The 20,064-nt window shown below is 51.8% G+C and overlaps 1 protein-coding gene across 9 annotated transcripts in view; it reads right to left on the bottom strand.

Moving 5' to 3' along the window:
- The window catches only part of SMG6 (SMG6 nonsense mediated mRNA decay factor), a 226,297-nt gene that overhangs the window by 10,654 nt on the left and 195,579 nt on the right, over window positions 1–20,064 (bottom strand). For 8 of the 9 annotated variants that reach the window (XM_042965412.1, XM_007076123.3, XM_007076124.3 and 5 more), the window contains 2 exons: window positions 11,821–11,997; window positions 7,889–8,035 (listed from right to left, as the gene is read on the bottom strand). In XM_042965412.1, coding sequence (XP_042821346.1) covers window positions 7,889–8,035; window positions 11,821–11,997 — 324 coding nt within the window. Of the gene's footprint in view, window positions 1–7,888; window positions 8,036–11,820; window positions 11,998–15,834; window positions 15,982–20,064 lie in introns of those variants that run through there. The other variant, XM_042965413.1, reaches the window with a different exon arrangement.

Here is a 20,064-nt window from a genome sequence, read left to right as displayed (position 1 = left end):
TCTCTGCCCCTTCCCCGCTTGTGCTCTCTCAAAACTGAATAAATGTTTAAAAAAAAAAAAAAATTAAAAAAGAAGAAGAACAGGGGCTCTACTCTTCCTCCTCATGGGGAGCGGCGGCATTCCAGCTGTTCATTTCCCCAGATCTTGCTGTTCTCTATCCAGCTTTTCCACTCCAGGTACATTCTTCCTGGTATCACAAGCCCCCAAATCTCTGTGTTTCTGGAGGAGAAGGAACAGAACAGAGACCTGGCTGGGAAGAGGACAGGGGCTCAGGGACCTGAGCACTAGTTCTCTGCCACCGCCCCACCGAGACTCTTCACATCTTAGTTTTCCTGCCTGCAGAAATGATAGGCCAGCTCTGCTCTGACTCTAAAGAAGAGGACCTGGCTGCCATTCCTCACCCTGCGTGAACAATAATGAGCTCCTGAGACCCTGAACCATCCCACCTTTAGAAAGCTGGCCTTTTTAAGCCAGGTGACCAAGGGAGGCCAAGGGCTAAGAGCCTGCTTGTGTGTTCTGATGACAGGACGGAAGAAACACCTAGGAGCAGGGTACAGGGAAGCTCTAACTGTCTGAGTTCTCAGACCTCTGGCTCAGGGCCAGAAAGGTGAACAAAGGCCGTGCGGGCTCTCAGGGAGGTGGCAACCTCGTTGGTTCCCCAGGGGTGGGGTGGGGTCAAGCTGTATGAGGGTGGTTGGAGCTGTGCTGCCATCATCCGGTCCCAGGGACGCCCGCAGACAACTTCCCTTAACCTGGCTCTGCCTAGTGAGTCACCACACAACTGCTTCCTGTTCCCCACATGCCCTCACAGAGTCTCAGGAGGTTAAATGAAGCTGCTCCCCCTTCTCCTGGGGTACCTGTGGGTCTCTGGGGGGTGTCATACCTGGGTCATGAGACTGGCCCAGTACCTTTCAAAAGAATGGCAGACGGAAGAGGGACCGGGAGTCTGCAGGCCCTCTTCTGCGGGTGTCTGTGTTTCCGGCCCTCTGAGTGGTGCTGTGTGTGTGTGTGTGTGTGTGTGTGTGTGTGTGTGTGTGTGTTTAGCATTTGCCCTCCTAACTTTTCCAGATTTTACCCGTCAGATTCCTGGCAGCTGTGCACGGCGCCTGTGCCGGCCGTCACGTCCCATTCCGATCTCTGGGTCGCACGGTGAGAGAAGGACACAGGATGCGCAGGGAGTGAAAAAGTGATGTCGGTGGGGAGAGTGCCAAGTCCCCACTCACAGCCATGGGACGCTTGGGGAGACGGGGGAAGCAAGCTGCTGTGGAGTTCAGAGGCCGGTAGTGAGATTTATTTTTGTTTGTATGAGTAAAAAGCTGCAGAAGCCTCTGGTGGGGGTGAGGGGGGCTCAACTGGAATGCTGTGATTCAGACAGACTGGCCCTGGCCTGGAGTCAAGTGTGCTGACCCGGAAGGAGAGGTCCACTGGAACCCTTCTCGTTGCAGCTAAGGTTGGGCCACGATGGTCCTTGGATAATGAACTGGGAACCCAAGGAAAGCACGGACACTTTGAATCACACCAGTGGTAGTAGGAACCGAGTTGTCATCAAGTGTGGAAGGAAAAAAAGAACTCAATTCTGTTTCTGGAAGGTGCTAAGTAGCCAACTTTCTCTGAGGTATGAGAGCATCCTTGAGCAAGGCAGTGGGGAACTGGGAAAGAGATAATCCACAGTAACATCTAATGAGGAAGCTAACAGGCTTGGGAGAAGGGCTCTTTATAGGTTAAGTTCCTTCTAGACTGTGGGGATGTTTTGGGGATGCTGACCCACTGAAAATTGGGACACTGAGAATTACAAATAAAAGGTATTGCAATTAGCTCACACAGGAGCTGTGGCTTGAAGAACCCAAGTCACGAAGCAGAGCCACATTGAGAGAAGGCCCTCTTAAGTCTTCCTTCCGCTTAGGACTCCACAGGGAGTGTGGCTGCTCCCGTCCCTCTACTGGGTGATGGAATCATTTATCCCTGGGCCTCTCTGGCCAGAGCAATGTCTTCACCAGAAACAAGAAGTTCTGTGCCACAGCAAATTTCTGTGCTCATTTTGTATGTGAAAGTATCTAGGAAAATGCCTGATACATGAATAAATAACCTCACAAGTGTCAGTTTCCCTTCCTCCTGACCAGCTCCATTTTTCACCTCTTAGATTATCCAGGAGGGTAACTATCTGGGGAAACCACTCGGGAGTAGAGCTGGAGATGGGGAGGGGAGAGAGACAGGGTTGTTAACTTCTGTGATAAGATGATAAGACTCATGGTACTCTTATTGTCTTTTTTTCTTTAATGACATAGAAAGCTTTTTTAAAAATGAAAAATGGAAAAATGGAAATGAAATAAAAAATAGGAATAGTTGGTGAGATAACCACTGACAGTGCAGGCAGGCAGTTCCTTCTCGAGCCACAGAAACCAAAGGGAACAGATATTGCATTTGCTATCAAAAGAGAGCAGGCAGCACCAGGGGCTGGTAAACCCCTGGCATGATAAACATCGTCATGTAGGGTGGGTGCTCATGGGGAAGTCTCCGTTTAGGATCCCTTCTCTGGATGTTCAGTCAGTGCCACAGAACTTAACGTGTGCCTGCTTTCTTTTCAAAAGTTACAATCAGAAAAAACAAAAACCAAACAAAAACCAAACAAGAAAACCAAAACAAAAACCAAAAACCAAAAACCACCCAAAAAAGTTATGATCAGGATGAGTTGCTTGCTGCTTCTTATAGTTTTATGAGGACTGATTTTATTTTCAAACTAGACTGTAAAGAGCTCAAAGAGAATGGTCTTCTTTTCCTAGAGTTTCTTCAACAATACCTCGCTCGATGAGCTCAATCACAGAATCTCAGAGCTGGAGGGCATCTTATGGCTAATCCGACTTGGATTTTATCCGGTAACTCTCGTTCTGAGAATGCCCAGGAGGTGTGCCTTTTCCTGACGGAGAGGGAGTGGCGGGGTGAGCATGACACCTCTGGGTTTGCTCCAAGCAGTACTAGCCTAAGGGTGCTGCTCCAGCCAACAGCCCATGGGTTCATTCTGTAGGAGGTTGGGACCTTGTGGACGCTGCAGGAGCCAGGGAGGCGAGAGTGGCTGCAGCAAACTGGAGACCCAGCGCCACAGCTTGTGGAGAAGCTGGAGCGGGCTCTGGAATGGCTCGAGTAGGGCGGGCGGCTGCCTGGCTCTGCAGGCTGATGTGCTTTCCTGCCTTGGCGTGAACGTGCCCCTGGCCTGGTAGTGCAGTGGCTCCCACCCTGCCTCCGACAGCTAGGAGCCAGGGCTGAGTGTCTGCCTTCCGCTAGCTTCCATACAGGTGTGGGGGGCTCTGTGTGTGCCCCATTGTTCCACAGCACCACCCTCCCCCAGCTGGGTGGCAGTGTGAATGGGCCGCAGCTATATTTAGAGTGAAACTCCTGGGGCCACCACAAAGGAGTGACTGCATCTTCAGGAGGGTGGGTGGGCGGGAAGGGGACAGGGGAGCCAAGCTATTTTCAGAACACATGTCATTGCTGGCTACAGAGCAAGACTGTGGCCATAATGCCGAGGGAAACAATAGCTGTGGCCAGAGGAAGAGCCTGTTATGTTTCAGGTGGGATGTTTGCAACTGCTCAGGAAACCCGACCCCGCCCGACAGCAGCACAAATCACAGCAAAGCCTCGTGGAAGCAGGGGGGGGGGGGGGGGAGGATTCACAGGGCCAGGATGAGGTGCCAAGAGGCCACGCCTCATGCCTAGAGGCGGATTTTCAGTGACTGCTTAGCCCTAGGGGCCTGATTAGGACTGAAACACCTCAGACCAACTGCCCAGACAAACCTTGTACCTGGCACTCTGGTCTCCAGACACCTCCCAAGAATGGCAATGGGAATGAAAAGGACTCGGTCAGAAAGCATCCAGGTGGGCAGAACCGACCTAATGTGAAGAGGTGTCTCAGGCAACAGGCAAAGCCTGGGGTGAGCCAGAGAGCGTGGCCTCAAGGTCCCAGGTGGGCGGTCTTGGCCCCTCAGTATTCAGGGACTTGCCTGGGTGCCGTGGCTCCAGCTGCACAGGCCCGGAGAGCTGCCCACACCCCTTTTCTGACCTCCAGTCGGCCCCACTCACCAGCCTCTGTGCAAGGCCGGAAGCGGGGAGGGACAGGCTGCGGAGGGAGGCTAGGCCTCACCTCCCCCATCCCACAGATGAGCTTGGGCCCAGGGGTCTAGGTGGGAGAAGGGAAGTGGGGGTGTGGCTACAGCCCCAGATCTCAGTTGGACTTTATAGCCATCATGGGGGCCAGGAGGATTTTTTTCAACTCCATCTTCATATCCCCTTCCCCAAACATGTGTGGTTCCTGTTTTGCTGCATCTGTAAAAGGCGCCGGGAGCTGGGGACTTGCCTTACACCTCTCGGTTAACACCCCTGGAGACTGATGGAGTTCAGAGCAGTGTAATTTACAGCCCATCTCTCCAATCTTAATTCACCCGATGCTCCTCTCTTCCTTATTGTATTAGTGTGACCCAGGTACCTGCCAACAATAATGGCCTCTCCAGCTAGGAGCCTCTCCCCCACTCCCAGGACAATTTATACCTTTTCCTTGGGATTTTCCCCCCTTAAATTAAACAAAAAGAGGAAAAATAAGAAAAGGTTAACATGGGTTTGGAGTGCTGCAGCCCCGTGGTTCTGGGCTGGGAGCCAATGGCCCGAGGGCACACACATGTGTGTGCTCTCCCAGAAGGGCCTTCACCGGCCCTGTTTTACAGCCACCTCGGCACAGACTCCAGGGTTCACGCATATGGCCAGACAGATGTGTCTGGCTTACGTTCAAGGCTGGAAAATGAAGAATTATGGAAGTGAAGGGCCCCGGGCATTAAAGGGGGGGGGAAGGAAGGGGGGAATTTTTCCTCTGCTGAGAAATCCTCCTGTGGCTGTGAGGCTGGAGGAAGAAGGCTGACAGGAGGCAGGGCCGCCAGCAGTGGTGCATGTGGGGCCTGTTCTTAAAGGGGCCACAGCAACCCAAACCCCAGCTGGCCCATAGCAGGCCTGTGGTGCCCAGGCCCGAGCAGCCTGCTCTGAAGGAGGTGACGGGGGAACAAAGTTCCCGAGCAGGGGCAGCCCCAGGCACCAGACGTCAAGCAAGATTCATACAAGACCTCCGGTTTGCAATGCACTGCCTGTTGCTGGAGAGGCCAAGCTGAGCAAGGCGCTCTTGACGAGGCCATGTCCCCATGGCATGTGCTCCCACAGCATCCTGTACTTCCCTTTGGCCACAGTGCACGCTGACGCCTCAAATCACTGGCTCCTCCATTCACTGTACACCCTGCACCTTCTGGGGCGGGACTTCTTTGGTTCGGTCCTGTGTCCCCCGACCCCTAGCCTAGCAGATGCTCCACTACCACTTATTACACACTGAGATGGAGACATGGTACTTGCTTCTAAGGAGTTCACAGTACAACAGTGGGGGTGGGGTGGGTGGGGAACACGTCCAGAAATAACTGTAATACGAGACATGATACAAGTTTCAGAAATGAAGCATAAATCAGTGCCACAGGAACACTGAGCAGAGAGGGATGAATTCCTCCTGAGGGGTATCAGGGAAGGCTTCACTGGGGAGATGAAGTTTCATCTGAGGACTGAAGGAAGACTAGAGTTTCAACAGGTAATAGGAAATGTGGAGCAGGAAAAGGGTATTCTGGTCTGAGGGAACAGCATGGACTGAGACCCGAGAGTGGGACAGGGTAGAGCACGTCAGGGGACAGTGAGAGGAGAGGACGGTTAGTGTTGTGGCCCGGGCAGAAGGGCACTAGTGTCTGGACAGGCACTTTACACGCACTGTCATTCTGAGGTAGGTGCTGTTACCACTTTCGTTTCATAGATGAGGAAACAGTTTTAGAGAAGTTAAATAATTTGCCCAATGCCACACAGCTCGTAAGGCTCACGGGCGAGAGGAGAAGAGGCTGAGAAAACATTGGGAACAGACAAGAAAACCTTAAATGCCATAGTAAGGAATTAGATTTTACTAGTGAAGCAGAGGCACAGATGATTTCTGAGCAGGGGAGCAGTTCTTTTGGGAAGAGAAGGATGACCACACGTGAGGTGCCCTGGAGGCAGCGAGGATCCTGGTGTGCGGACGGCACGTTCGCAGACTACCGAGTAAACAGCACCCCCTGGAGTTGTGCAATGCGTGGGCTCTGACTGCTCTAATCCAAGTCAGTACATGGCCTAGAGCAGCAGCTGTGGCAATGGGAACAGACAGGAGAGAAGGGAATAAATGAGCAGAAGGGGTTAAAAGCCAGTGAGGAATTTAAGAGGATTGTCTAGTTGCTACTGTCTATTAAGTCACCGAACAAATATCTGCTGAGTGCCAACTCTGCACACTGAGACTAAGAAGTGACAGGAAGGAGGAGGCCAAGAAGAGAATGGTGGTGAGGAAGCCTAGGAGGGAGGTGTGGCCAACAGAGGGCTTGCTTGTGCTTGACTGGCGGCTGCAGGAAGGGGGCTTCAGGGCCTAAAGCTACAGGGACGTCAAGTATGACGGGGATCGAGACTCGATGAAGACAGGTACTTGGTGACTTCTGACACCACAGTTTCCATAACTGCTGGGTTGAGGGTCAGGACATGGAGGCGGCAAGTATAGACAGAACCTTTGGAAAGACTGATGGTGAGGAAGAAAATAACCACAGGACAGGAAGAAAGACAGCCTGAGGATGAAGCTGCCTTGCAGGCCACAACAGAGGGTTACACACAGACCCTAGAAGGGCTGAGGAGGCAGCCACACCATGACAGTGACCTGGTAGGAGGTACCACACACTTGATTCCAACCAGCCAAGGGACATGAATACCTCAAGAGCAACAGATCCCAAATGGTATTCATTCCCCTTCCCGGGGCAGAGTTCTGCTCGGTGTTTAGACAAGTATCAGGCCACAGTGACCACTTACGGAGCACACACCGTGTGCCATTCATTGTGTTACGTGCTTTACACACACTGGTTCCTGTAGGCCTCACGGCAATTCTAGGAGGCAGGCGCTACTACCACTTCCATCTTACAGATGGGGAAACGGGCTCTGAGAAGTTAATGTCCCCGAAGTCACAAAACCAGTAAGTGGTGGAGCCCAAGAATGTGATCAGGTCTGCCTGACCACAGAACATTAAGCCCTGTGGCAAAGGCAAGGGGCGGCTGAAGCGAGGACTGGAAACAAGACATTCCTAAAGAGGCCCGATGCTTCCCCATGCTTACGGTCTTTAAAGTCTTTAAAGGGAGGAACATGACTGGCTCTTCGCTGTCTGCCCTGAGCCCCAGATAAGAGGAAGTGAGCTTATACAGTGTAAAAGGACAGACTTGGGAGAGCCATAGAGAAAAACTTGCCGCAAGTGCAGGTACGGGTCCACAGCTGAGCTGGTGGTGGAGGAACTGCGTGTGGAGATGAAGTAGTTTCTCTCCGGGAGGGTTTAGTGTGTCCTGTCCAGAGGGGCTCAGTCATTACACTCGGAATCCAGATAAGCAGACTGTGGCTATGACATTCTCTTCCCTGAGAAGTGGTGTTCTCAACAGAGCACCTATGACCTCTCCAGGAGTGCCTGGATAAGGTTTAAGGGGACTCTGAAACCCTGAAATTGTGTGGAAGATTGTATATGTGTAGGTGTGTATTCACAGATCATCACTGGAGAAGAAGCTTTCAGCAGATTCTCTGAGAAGAACCTGCTTCTGCCTTGGAGTCCACGAGAAGGGAGACTCCAGGCACCAAAAATGCTACCAGAATTTGGTGATGGAGAAAGAAAATGGGTGGGACCAGTAAGGACACTGCAAGACCGTCTCTTCCTGAGAGGGTCCTTCTTATCCCTACTTGTGACTCACACTCCCCCCCCCCCCCCCCCCCCACCCCATGCCCTACACAGCCACCACCCTGATGGGAACCACCCTCCCCAGGCAGGCCCCACCTGGATCTTTTCTTGGCGACGCTGCTGCTCAGCTATCTTCCTGGCCAAAGCCAGCTTCTTGGCCCGAAGTTCCCTGATGTCATCCTCACCCCCGCTGCCTTCGGCCTCTGAATCTTCCTCAAAGTCTTCAATCACCACGTCCTCCTCCTTTGGGTGGTGGAGCAGACCAGGGGAGAGAGGAGACTGTGAGCCCATGGCCCTTCCCAGCCCCACCCTTCTGTCCTCCTAGCACTCCCAACTCCATGGAAAGAATGGCCTTTCCTTACAAAGGACCCCAAGGTGTGTGCTTCCTTCAACTCAGGCAGAGAGGGAGTCGACAGAAGCTGCCACCTTGCCCTACAGCAACTGCTCCCTTTTGCACTCCAGGCTCTTTCCTCTTGGAGAGTCATATGTCCACAGGAGAAGTGACTCACACACACATATACTTCCATGCTTATACACACAGCTCTCCATTCTCCTTTGCACACACTCACCAAGTCTTGCTTAGAACATATTTTCCTTTTGAAATCACCAAAGGGGAAAACAACAGAGAAAGCTGAACCACTCAATTTAGACCTAATTCCTGCTAATGATCTGATAGGAATCAATTCTGGCCAAGAGCTGTGAGTTAGGCGTGGAAGCTCCCCTGCCCCCGAGATAGCTTCAGGGAGCAGATGCTGTAGCTCAGCAGACCTTGCCCTGGTTTCTTTTTAAGACCACAGCCTGGCGGTGTGGGGGCTGCTGAGCCCCATTACAGGAATTCACATGACATGACCTTGCTCGGCTGCCCCCTCGGGTCTGGGCAGGCTAGGAGATGGCTGGCTAGCTTCAGGAGCCTCCTGCCAGGCTGGTGGAGCCTTCCCCAGGGATGGCTCCTCCCCGCCTGCAGCCTCAGCTCTCAGAAGCCCCCACTCCCCGGGTGGTCCCAGGCTCCATTCCTCACTCTCTCACTTCTGACCTTGGTCAGCAGAGAACATGCAGCTGCCCAAGACAGTGTCCTCTGAGGGACAGCATTAGCATGGGTAACACGGAGTGATTTAGTAGGAGAAGATTCCTGTGTTTCTAACTAGATGATGATAATAATGACAATGATTATGACAATAACAGCTACCATTTACTGAATGCTTATTGTTGGTCAGATAACTAGGCTAAGTGTTTTTCATGTATCAACTCATTTAATACTCACGATGGTCTGTGAAATAGGTGTCACTATCATCCCTACTTTATAAATGAGTACACTGAGGTTTAGAGAGTTAAACAGTTTGCTCAAGGTCAAAGGTAATAAGTGGTAGATCAGAGATTCAAATTCCAGTGGGACTGACTCCAAAGTATGTGCTCTTACCAACAAGGCTGGGGTCTTGAATCTAGACAGTAAGGCCAGACCAGCCCTGAATGGCTCAGGCTTCCACTAAGCCCACCCGGGACCTGTTCACTAGAGTCTTGCTCTCTCCTCTAACTGTCCATCTCAAGATGATATTCTGAAGGATTCTTTGGGCTGAAAGTGGTTGGTATAGTGTGTGGGTGATAGGTGATGCTTTTGTCTTGGGAGCAAAATCTAGGGGTAGGAAGACAGTTTTGGTAGCATCTCTAAGGAATGGGACTCTCTTCTGCTCATGAAGAATGATGCCTGAGGAAACAAAGAATCACCGTCTCCTTCTTCCTCCCCCAACCAGCTTCAGTGATCCAATCTTTCAGTTTAGGGAGAGACGGGGGTCTCAGGATGGGGTTAGAACTGTCACTATCCAAGAAGTCTCAGGGGTCTGGGACGCTGTCCACAGTCACCATGCATCTGACGACCCACAGACTATTCATTTCCGGGAGGCCCAGGCCATGAGGAGGAAGACTCGGTCTACACATTTGCTTCCTTGTTCGTGAGGTTAACCTGGACCAGAGTCAGTGGGACAGGATGGCTAACTAACCTGTTGGGGGAACACTGCCTCTGCCTGCTCTGATCAGAGATCCACAGGGTTATCACGGGGCTTGGAGTAAGCTTGACTGAGGTCAAAAGGGGGTCAGTGAGGCTTGTCTGAGGTTCACTCAGCTCTCACAGCAAACGAGGAAGTGTGGGGTTATGAAATTACAAAGACCAGGGTAAGCAGGGTTTCCCAGGGGCCACTAACATAAAGGAACCCAGGAGGCTCGTGGGAAAAGGAAGAAGTGGGCAGCATGGTGTGGGTCATAACCTTTGTTTGGTCAATAAGCCTCAGAAGGAGAGAGAGAGTGGCACAGCCAAACTCTGGGCCTGGAGAGCTGGTCTGATCCTCCTAAGAGTGGAGGAGGCCCCCCCTTGGCATTTACATTGTGCCCTTCTCTCCGGGCCTCACTTGAGGTGAGATTTGGTACCGGATTTGGTACTGTGGGCTCCACCAGCCAGAGGACATCTCTCACAGCAGTCCTGGATGCTGGCCTTGCTTACTTTCCACTGTCTGCCTCAGCCTTGAAGTGTGGGTGAGACAGCTGGCTGAGGCGCTGCCCCACCCATGCTTCCCTGCACAGCACCCAGGGCTTGGGTGGCATGCTCCGTCCCACCTCAAGCCTGGACACCCCGATGGCTTTAGCAACCCACCGCCTCCTCCCATACTGACAGCTCATTCTTTCCCGTTATTCCCTGCCCAGGTTTCATCTGGAGTCTGGAATCATGGGCTCAGCTTTATCCCTGGAACCACCTCTGTCCTGGAAGCTGAGCCCTGTGTCATCAGGGGTGGGGTGGGGTTCTCCAGCTATTCTAATGAAGCCAGTCCAAGACTCTGCTGCTCTGAAGACTCTGAACCAAAGGTGGCCACTCTATCACTGCTTCAGATCACAAACGACAGCTTCCAGCTGACATCTGGCTTCCCTGGCCTGTTGCTGATTTCATCCCTGCACCCCACCCTGCTCCACCAGGCGCTTGAGACTGCTGTGGGCCAAATGACTGTGTTGGCCTACGGGTGACCTGGCCTCTGGCTACAATCACTTCCGTCCCTTCTTGAAGTCCCACGTTCCTTCCCACCTAAGTCTCCTCTGTCTTTAACGCTGCAGAGGAAAAAAGGAGAGTCAATCTTCAGGCATAAGTGAGCTGTGTGTGTGTATACACCCAGACAGAGCTACCCACACCCAGACAGACAGCAGGGCAGCTGGCAGCGATAGGAAACGCATGCATGTGCCGGCATCACCACACACTCACATTTACTCAGAACCCACAGCCAGCAGGGCAGCCGGCGGCAGAGTTCTGTTTCAACTAACACACAAACCCAGCACACACAGACCTGTGACAACAATCCCCCTCAAGAAGACACATACGTGGACAGGAGGGCAACCGGTGGTGGGGCTTAGCAGGGGTGTGTACACGGTCTCGTGCGCACGCGCATACACACACACATATACACATGGTCTGGAGTGAAGCAAGGGCTACAGGAACAACCAAGGGCAAACAAACAAGAGGAGAATTCCTTAATCACATCAGGATGTGCAGGAGGGAGGGAGGGAGGGAGTGAGCGAGGGAGGGAGAGTAGGCCGGGGGAGGGGGTGATTTTCCACACGGGGCCAGCAATGTCAGCTCTTCCTGTACGTGTGCTGGAGGCTGGAGTTCAGGCCTGTGCTGCGCTGAGCTCCACACATCTATAAACTTGATCCTCAGCCTGAACCCTAACACCCCCCACCCCCAACTCCCTTTCCTAAGCCTCCCGAGCTGCACATTATTAAACTCTTTCTTTCCCTCCCTTCTCCTCCAATGCAACATTAAAAAGAAGCATCTGGAACTCGTAGCAGAGTGAGATGGAGACACTGGGGTGGGACTGGCAGGAAGGGGCACCAGCAGAGTGCACTCTTGAGAAGTTGGCTGGTCACGTCCACATCCATACTGCTGTGAGCGGTTATAAATAACCAGGGTAAGAGCAGCAGCCATGGGCAGAGCAGGGTTGGGGGCGGGGAGGGGAGCCTTCCCTCTGCCACAGCGGGCTCTCCCCGCATAGTACCTCATCTTCCAGTTGTTTTCCCTCTTGGCTTCCCATTTCCTTTCCCATGGTGTCTGGGACGGGTGCCACTGACACATATTTTCCACCCTTGAATGCCAGCAGAGGCTCTTCTTGTCCACAAAGGGCTTCCAGAAAATACTTCAGCACTGTGACCCTTTTGCAGTCGGCTGCAATAACCTACAGGGCGAGAGGGAGAGAAGCAAAACAGCATTTTCTGAAAGGGAAGATGAAGATGACAGGCACTGTTTGCTGGCAGAGGGGCACGTGACAAGTGTGTCAAAGTTACCCGACAAGGCTGTGGGGTGAACGAGCGGGAGTTTGAGCGTGTGTGAGACTGTGAAGGAGGGCCAGGGCAAGGGGGTTGAGGTCAAGGTCCTCTGGAGGAAGAGAGCACCACTACCTCTCCTAGGTCATCTCTGGGGGAGCAGACAACCCCACGATCAAGGCCCTCTGGGCTTTGCCTTTCTTCTACTGAGGTCCTGATATAAAAAAAGAATACACTAGATTCTTCTAAGTTTAGCATTTAATTGATAGAAGGAAGGAGGGAGCACAGAACACTGGCTTTCACAGAATACAGCTTCCTGGTACCCTCACGGCCACTCCATTCTCCTCCCGGCTCCCCTCTCTCTCGGTTCCCAAGAGGAGCCCTTCTAGCCTGAGTGCAAAATGAATGATGAGGGCTTTCTTGGCTGTTTCATTTCAGCTAGATCACTTCAGGCTTCCCCTGACAGGTTCCTGCTCCACCTAAGAGCTTCTCGTGCTCAAGAGACTGGGGCCAGGCAGGAAATTGTTGTCAGGAGAAGGGAGACAGGCAAAGCAGGTAGGGGGTGTTTCACCAAAGCTCTGCTCCTCCAGGGGTCCACGCCATCCTGCTCCCATGTGGCCACATCAGCACATAAGCCAGTGCTGTCAGAGAAACTGGGGCTGATTTAGCTGAAATGAAATTCAATATCTTGAGCAATCGTCAAATTTGTAAGTGTCTCAGAGGAAGTTTCCGTAGTCACTCTGTCTGGGGTCCTTCTCCTGTGAGACCACACAGGTGTGTCCTCACCTGTAAACCCGTCTGCATTGCTGGCACCCTCGCATGCCCTGCTCTTCATCTCTGGCCTCTGGGGTCCTTTCCTCCTTACTGGCAGGGCACGTACCAAGGAAGAGGAGGAGCCCTGCTTGATCTGGAGCTTGGAAACTGGTGAAGGCCATCACTGCCTCATCAGCACTAACCTTAGCCCCTGGAGAGTGCCCTCCACCATGCTTTCCCATTCCAGACCACGAAAGGGACCTCTACGTCTGTATCCCATAGTAAAGTACAAACTTGGAGACTGGCTTTGGTTGTTTGCTCCTTGTTTTACAGGTGCATATGCCCCTCACCTGGACAATAACCCCACTGGTAGCAAAGGGATACATCTTGCACTTTTTGTGCTTCTCTACCAGGGGGTGCTAAGGGCAAGTGGGGCGCACAGGAGGCTCGCAGTAAGGACCGACGGGCGCAGGGGAACATGAGGCAGGTGTGATCCAAGTCTTCCAGGACACTGTGGAGCTGAGCGCTACTGTGCCAGCTGGCTGGCCAGGGCAAGTGCAGCACGCACCAGTCAGCTGTGACTCCAACTCTGTGACTCTATCCTTTGCTGCCTCTCCCAGCCAAACCTGCTATTCTCCCTATGAGTGCCCCCTGCTCACCCTCACCAATGGCCCTGGTAGCTTTATAGGCCTGAATCTCAGGCTAAGTCTCGACCACCTCCACCTGAGAAGCTGACTTAACAGGTGCTCAGCTACCCAGCGAAAGCTTAGGAAAGGACAGCCATCTTGAACTTGGGGTGCCAGGTCCTGGACTTGGGCCAGGGCAGGTAGCCACAGGTTCCACTGCGTGTGTTTGTTCAAACATGTCATGAGAGAGGCTAGGGAATACAGAAGCAGGGGCTAAAAAGCATTAAAGAACAGAGCTGCAGTGAGTAATGGCCTGGCAGGCAGCACGCACAGTGGCCTCCCTGCATCCCCAGCCTCTCACTTGCAGAGGAAACTTCTGCATTTCCACAAGACTGCCAGTTTCCTCTCTGTGGTCTAATTTTAACCACCTTGTCGTTACAGTGTGTGTCAGCCACCTGACCCCACTATGACCTCTGACCTTATGCCCCAGCTACTGCTTGCACTATGGAGAATTATGTAATGGGTCCAGGACTTTCCTTTTCAGTGTGAGGCTGCTACCAGTGAATGGAGAGGAGGGGGGGGTTAAGGGGTGAGAGGAAGACAGAGGAAAAGCTTGCCATGGTCCTTGGCATCACCTGGATGGTAAGACGTATGCCAGGACTCTTGCTGAATATGCAGCAGAAATGTGCCCATTAGAGCAGAGCATGTCCATGGCTGTGTGTGCCCGCTGATAGGCAGTGAGAAGAGTTCCTGCTGTTTACAGCATGGGCTTGGTGGCATGCTCAAAGGCTCAGGAAGAAAGTGTGATTAGTGGCCAAGAGGGAGAAAGGGCACATTATGGACGTGGGACTCCTGAGATGGGGATTTCCAGGGCACAGCAGGGGGGCCCCAAGGATGCAGACATCCTGAGTCTGCCTGCAGCACATCCTTAGGGGATCAGTGGAGATTGTCATTCACATGGACACAAAAGCAAAAAGGCATGTTGTGTCCGCCCCCCCCCGCCCCCCCTTTTTGATTGTCCCTCTAATGTTTACAAGGAACAAGGTTTCTTTGGGGATTTTGTCTGCTATGGCCAGTTAGTTCCTTCCCTAGGGCGAGGGCACTCCTGGCTGATTCTCAAAAGGGTTTCGATCCACTGGGATCTCTGAGATGCCACTAAAAGATCTAAAGAGAATTCTAGGTGTCTGCAGAGAGACAAGCTACCCAGCCTTTTGGAATTGCAAACTCCCTCCTTTGCAATCCAACTAGCAGGGAGGACAGCCAAGGTTGTGCTGTCTCCTTAGGTTTCCAAAGTGAGTGAGAAATGGGCTTCTAGCTATTTAGTAGATGGGGGAACTGATAGAGAAAGTCTAGGGCTTGCCCAGGGGCATAGAGAAACTTCTGTCTCCAGCCTTCTGGCCTATCTGGTAAATCATTCCACTTTAAGGCCAGAGGAATGAGCCCAGCAGAATGAGGACCACAGTTCTCTTGGTCCTGTAGTTTACAAGAGGCTTATGGGAATATTCTCCCAGACAAAGACTCCAGCACTTGAGTTGGGGAAAAAGTTTAAATGTGGTTAATAAGGGACACCGTGATGGAAGAAGCCCTTCGAACCACCCATAAAGAGCCAATTCCAAGATGCTCTTTGGCTGGCCAAGAAGGACTTCCTGGTAGGACAGGGGTTAAAGCTGGGCTCCCTGCTTGGAGAGGAAGGAGTCCAGCTGAAGTCTATGACATAATCCTCACAACAGCTCTGTTCATGAGTACATTTTTCCGTTCTATATCAATGAAAAACACAGAATGTAAGCGGCCTGTACATTGCAGCTCTGGGCAAACTCTAGATTCTCTAGAGGAGACAGAGCTGGGCAGGGGAGGCCTCCGTCATGGGTTGTTAACAGGCTAGAGGTAAGTAAAAGGGCTGCTGGCCAGGGACTACCCCAGGGAACCTGGGACCCAGCACCTTCTCAGTAGCAGTTCTGGCCCTTCTGGAGGGAGACTCACTGTGTGGGAGATTACCAGGAACTCCAACACTGATGGACAAAGTGTCTCACACAAATCACTCTAGTCAGCTTTGAAAAGAAAACTGGGGTTTTAGGTCAGGGAAGAGCTAAAAGAAAGGCGCCCAGAGAAAGCCCCTTTCCGTTCCCCTGAAAACCATCTGAGGCAGCGTGCCCCACCAGTGGGAACTGAAACCTCTAGCTTCAGGGCTCCGGTTATCACTGGATCAGGTCCACACGCAAAGAGTCAAGCAGAAAGGAGGACTGAAAGCAAGATGTGGCAAGGCCACACAGGAGTCTGTCCTGTCACAGGCTCAGTTCCTTAGAGGTATAATGAGAGCATGCATGGGGTAAATGGAGCTTGGAGCTATGTGGAAAGTTAGGTCTTGTGGAAAGCAGGAAGAAACCTCTAGGTCAAGAGAGAAGAGGGAAGGCAGACCGAGCTACTGGTCTGGGGTACCTTAGGTGGGGTTGATAAGCAAGGAGTGGAGTGTTCTACAGCCACTTGGCAGGAGACAAGCCCGGCCTGGGCAGAGATGCCCTGGAAGGAACAGAAAAAGAGATCTGTCTTATGGACTGTGGGGGAGGGTGACAGACAGAGAAAAGGAACTGAGCACCAGGTACCACAGACTGACTGATGTCCTCTGAGTTACAAGACTCAACACCTCAGAGCTGCCACAGAGAAGGGAGAACACTCCTCCCTTCCCTGCGCCCGTGTAGCCAAGAGAGCTCTGAGAACCAGGCCTCTGGATGCAAGTTCTAGGGAATGAGGCACTCACTCCATCTTTATTGGGGTCCCTGTTATCTCCAAACGGGCCTCTTGGAAGGCACAAGCACAACAGGGGCTGGTTTGATTTTGTAGTTTCTTTTTTCTGAACTCTTGGTTTGGGGGAACCAGAATTTAAACCTGTACTATCGGCCAGTTCTCTATTTTTTTCTGGTCTTAAAAAGTCCTGCTTGCTACTGCTCCTCTGGTTAAAGAGAAAAAATCACATGGGTTTTCCTCTACAAACTGAAGTTTACAGGTTGTTTTTCTTGTTTCTCTAAATGGAGCCAATTATTCTCACATTTGTTGAAACCTTCAATCAAATTTTATAGCTTGTTAATTTTACAGAATGTCCTTAGAGCAAATAAGATGCAGACAGAAAGTGAAGTCTTGCGGAGATTATTAAGAAAGCTTAAAATAGCCTGCAAATCCACCACCAAGGCTGGTGAATATAGGCTGTTTGGCTGGCTTCTGAGGTCAATTAGCAATGGGTTAATTATCATCTTTAATAAGCCAAGCCTACAGATTGGCTACAAGAAGCTAAAGTCAGACTGAAGTGTTTTCACAAACTGGGAACCTCTGGTTATTCACGACTCACCCTCACAGGAGACTACAGGGTGGGAAGGACAATTCTGTAGTGGCCAAGGGTGGGTCAGCCTACAAAGAGGCCTGCCAATGAAAGTTCAGACACAGGGAATCCTCTGGAGCTGGGAGGACAGAGGAAGTGGTTCATTCACATTCCTAGAGGGAGGGGTTTCCAGGCAGGGAGCGGACTCCAGAGGCAGGAGGGAGCTGGCCATAAGGACGCACATTCACTCTGAAGACACAGGGAGTAGCTTATGATGGGGAGACAGACATTCGCAGCCTACCTGAAATCCGAGTGAATTGGTACTGGACTATGAGAGATGGTGGCGGGTCAGAGGGGAAAGAAAGGAAGAACCTGTGCAGGTGCTGAATGACAAAGGGGACAGAGGGAGAAGAGGCACAGGTCCCTGTGCTAGACACATAACCTGAAAACCCCTGGGCACACTGTCAAGGGAAACACTCAGCACTTCACCATTTCCCTATCCCTGCTGCAACGGGGCCCCATTTCTACGCAACGCAGCTAAATGCAGGCCTCTCCTGCAGTCACTTTCGATCCCAATGTCCAGACCCAGCACTCCTTAGTCCTATATGGTTAGTCTGTGTTAGTTGAGAGGTCAATGAATCACAAAATGAGATGTTAACATCGTCGACCAGCCCACAGCAGTCACCCCATTCCACATGTCTGGTCCCAACAGCTGTGTTTTTTTCACAGTGGAGGCAATGGGGGGCGCTACCCATCAGCTGACAACACGCAGATGCCTGTTCAGAGTGGTATGGCAGCCGCTCGCCACACCCACCTCTACTGTGTGTGTGTGTGTGTGTGTGCGCGCGCGCGCGCGTGCGTGTACTTGCACCCCTGCACTGCCCTGAAGTCTCCTAGAGAGGGATGGGTGGGAACTGGAAAATGGTTAGGTAGAAGACTTCAGGGACAGGGAAGAGGCTACCCTAATAGTCTTACTGTATATTCCAAAAGGTGCAGGTACCTGGCTACTGGGAGGGAGATTATGTTCACCCTGGAGGGAGAGTCGAGGGAACAGAATTGTGGAGCATACCCTGGCACTGAGAAGGTAAGTACAGTAGAAACAATGGGTCCATTCTGGAAAGAGGCAAGTTGAGGCAATAAATGGGGTTGATCGAGAGCCTGGGCTTCACAGTCAGAGAGACCTGAGAGACTGGTCTTAACTACGACTTCCTAGCTGTGTGTCTACAGACAAGTTACTTAGCCTCTCTGAGCCTCTGTTTGCTCAAGTTGTTCTGAGGTTTAAAAGAGATAATGCATTATCAAACATTCAGCAAGATGCCCGGGCCAAGTGCTCAATTAATGAATGGCTGTTCTTTTTTCTTCTTCCTTGCTGCCTCACTCTGCTCAGACATGCGTGGAAGCCAGACTCAGAGGTAATGAAGAAGGAAACATGGGGCTGGCACTCCTCTGGAATGTTCACCTGGCTGTTGAGGCTGCTGGAATATCTTACTCAGAACTAAGGTGCTGGATCCAGGCTGCTGGGTAGGCCACTTGGTGGAAGCAAGGCCTGGCCTCTCTCTAGCTGTCCCTCCTCCTAATCTCCACAGAGATTCTTAGGCCTAACCATAGACACGCATTCTGTGGGACTCTAGAGAGGCCTCAAGGACCTGGGCTTTAGGATAAACACACAAAACAGAACTAAAATCCTGTACTGAATATCAAGATTGCCTTGTCCATCTAGCTACTTCATACTGGGGTTGTGTGGTGGCTTTGTCTTTTTAGCACTATCCTCCTTAAATGAGACCCAGCTGGATCCTTGCTCCAGGTTCCTCAATACAAAAGAAATGATGAGAAAATCCCCAATGTGGCATTTTCTACCCACCTGAATTTCCTGAGCTTGGAATTCTGAGCAAAGCCAGAGAGAGGAGTCTGGATTTTCCTGTGTAAAGTACAGCTTGCTCTTCTCCAACGGTTCCCTCGTGGAAAGAAACTATTCTTTTCTAGAGCTCTGAGCTCCGGCTGTACGAGCAAGGTGCATTCTCAACATGAGCCCGTTGCAGAGAGCAAACTATAGGCAGCAGTAGCTTGGGCTGCAGTCCAATCCGCTTCCCCTGCAGAGTGCTCTGAGAGCAGCCACCCACATCGGCAGGAGTCAGGGGCGGATACTGGCACTGCCAACACAAGCCTTTCAGGTCTGGCTGGCTTCAGCTGGTCTGAAACCTGGAACACAGGCGCTGGGGCCCTCACTTACTGAACCAGCAGGGGAGGCTACAAGCTCAGCCCCTGGGGATGAAAGTCCTCATGTCTGTCTCAGTCTGCAAATACCCGCATGCAGTCTGTTTCTACACTGCCAGTTAGTTCTGGGCTAGGAGCACTTATCTTGGGCTCCAGTTACGCTGAGCTACATTCTTATTTGCTTCCAGATGGCCAGGATCAGGAGACCACCCTTTAGGTTTGTGTTCAGGTTCCTTCACCAAATTTGTTCTTAGTTTTATTTTACGTGTGTGGGGGAGAATACCCTCTCTGAGATATCTGCAGCACTCGACACACTTAGTCAACAGTCAATTCAACAAATATTTTCTAAATGCCTACTGTGTGCATTAGGCACTGTTCCAGGCCCTGAGGATTCAGTAGAAAACAAAGTCCCCGGTGGCTCCAGTGGGTGGCGGGTCACATTCAGATCAGGTATATGGAAGACTCTCTGCCTCTGTCCTAAGAGAGAAATCCGTCACCCTGGCCTTATGACCTGCAGCACGCAGGGTGGCAGAATCCTCATTCCTCTTCCCTCAAGGAGGAGGAAGAAACAGCCCCAGGAGACCTGGCACAGCGTTCCTTTATCCCTTTTAGGTGACGGGTCCTCAGGAAGTCAGGATGGAGAATTAATTCCCTCGGGCTCAGCCTCACTACTAGATGAAATCCCGATCTCTCTTAACGCTTTCCCTGACTTGTCTGAGCCCTCTGCCACCCACCGTCCCCTCCCCATTGTGTATCACCACTCTCCCTTCTTGCTATTATTCCCTAATCCTCAATTCAAGGCCCCAGGCCACCCTGTTTGATATCCCCCCACATGCTGTTGGCTCCCTTTTGCACCTCTGAGGCTTTGCTGTTATTCAATCAGTTCATTCCCTCGTCTTCCTTTATGTTTGATACAAAGTCTTTCTTAAGAAGTCTTACTCAATGTGCCAGCCCACTGCCCACAAATTTTTCCTAAGGCTCTACTATGTGTTAGACATTTTGGGCACATAAGGGAGAACAAGGCAGATGCCATCCTTGACCTCACAGAACTTTCAACTAGAGAGGGATTCCACAGC

Source organism: Panthera tigris, chromosome E1 (genome assembly GCF_018350195.1).
Source record: "Panthera tigris isolate Pti1 chromosome E1, P.tigris_Pti1_mat1.1, whole genome shotgun sequence".
In the NCBI taxonomy this organism is placed as follows: Eukaryota; Metazoa; Chordata; class Mammalia; order Carnivora; family Felidae; genus Panthera; species Panthera tigris.
This window is presented reverse-complemented; position numbering and strand designations above follow the sequence as displayed.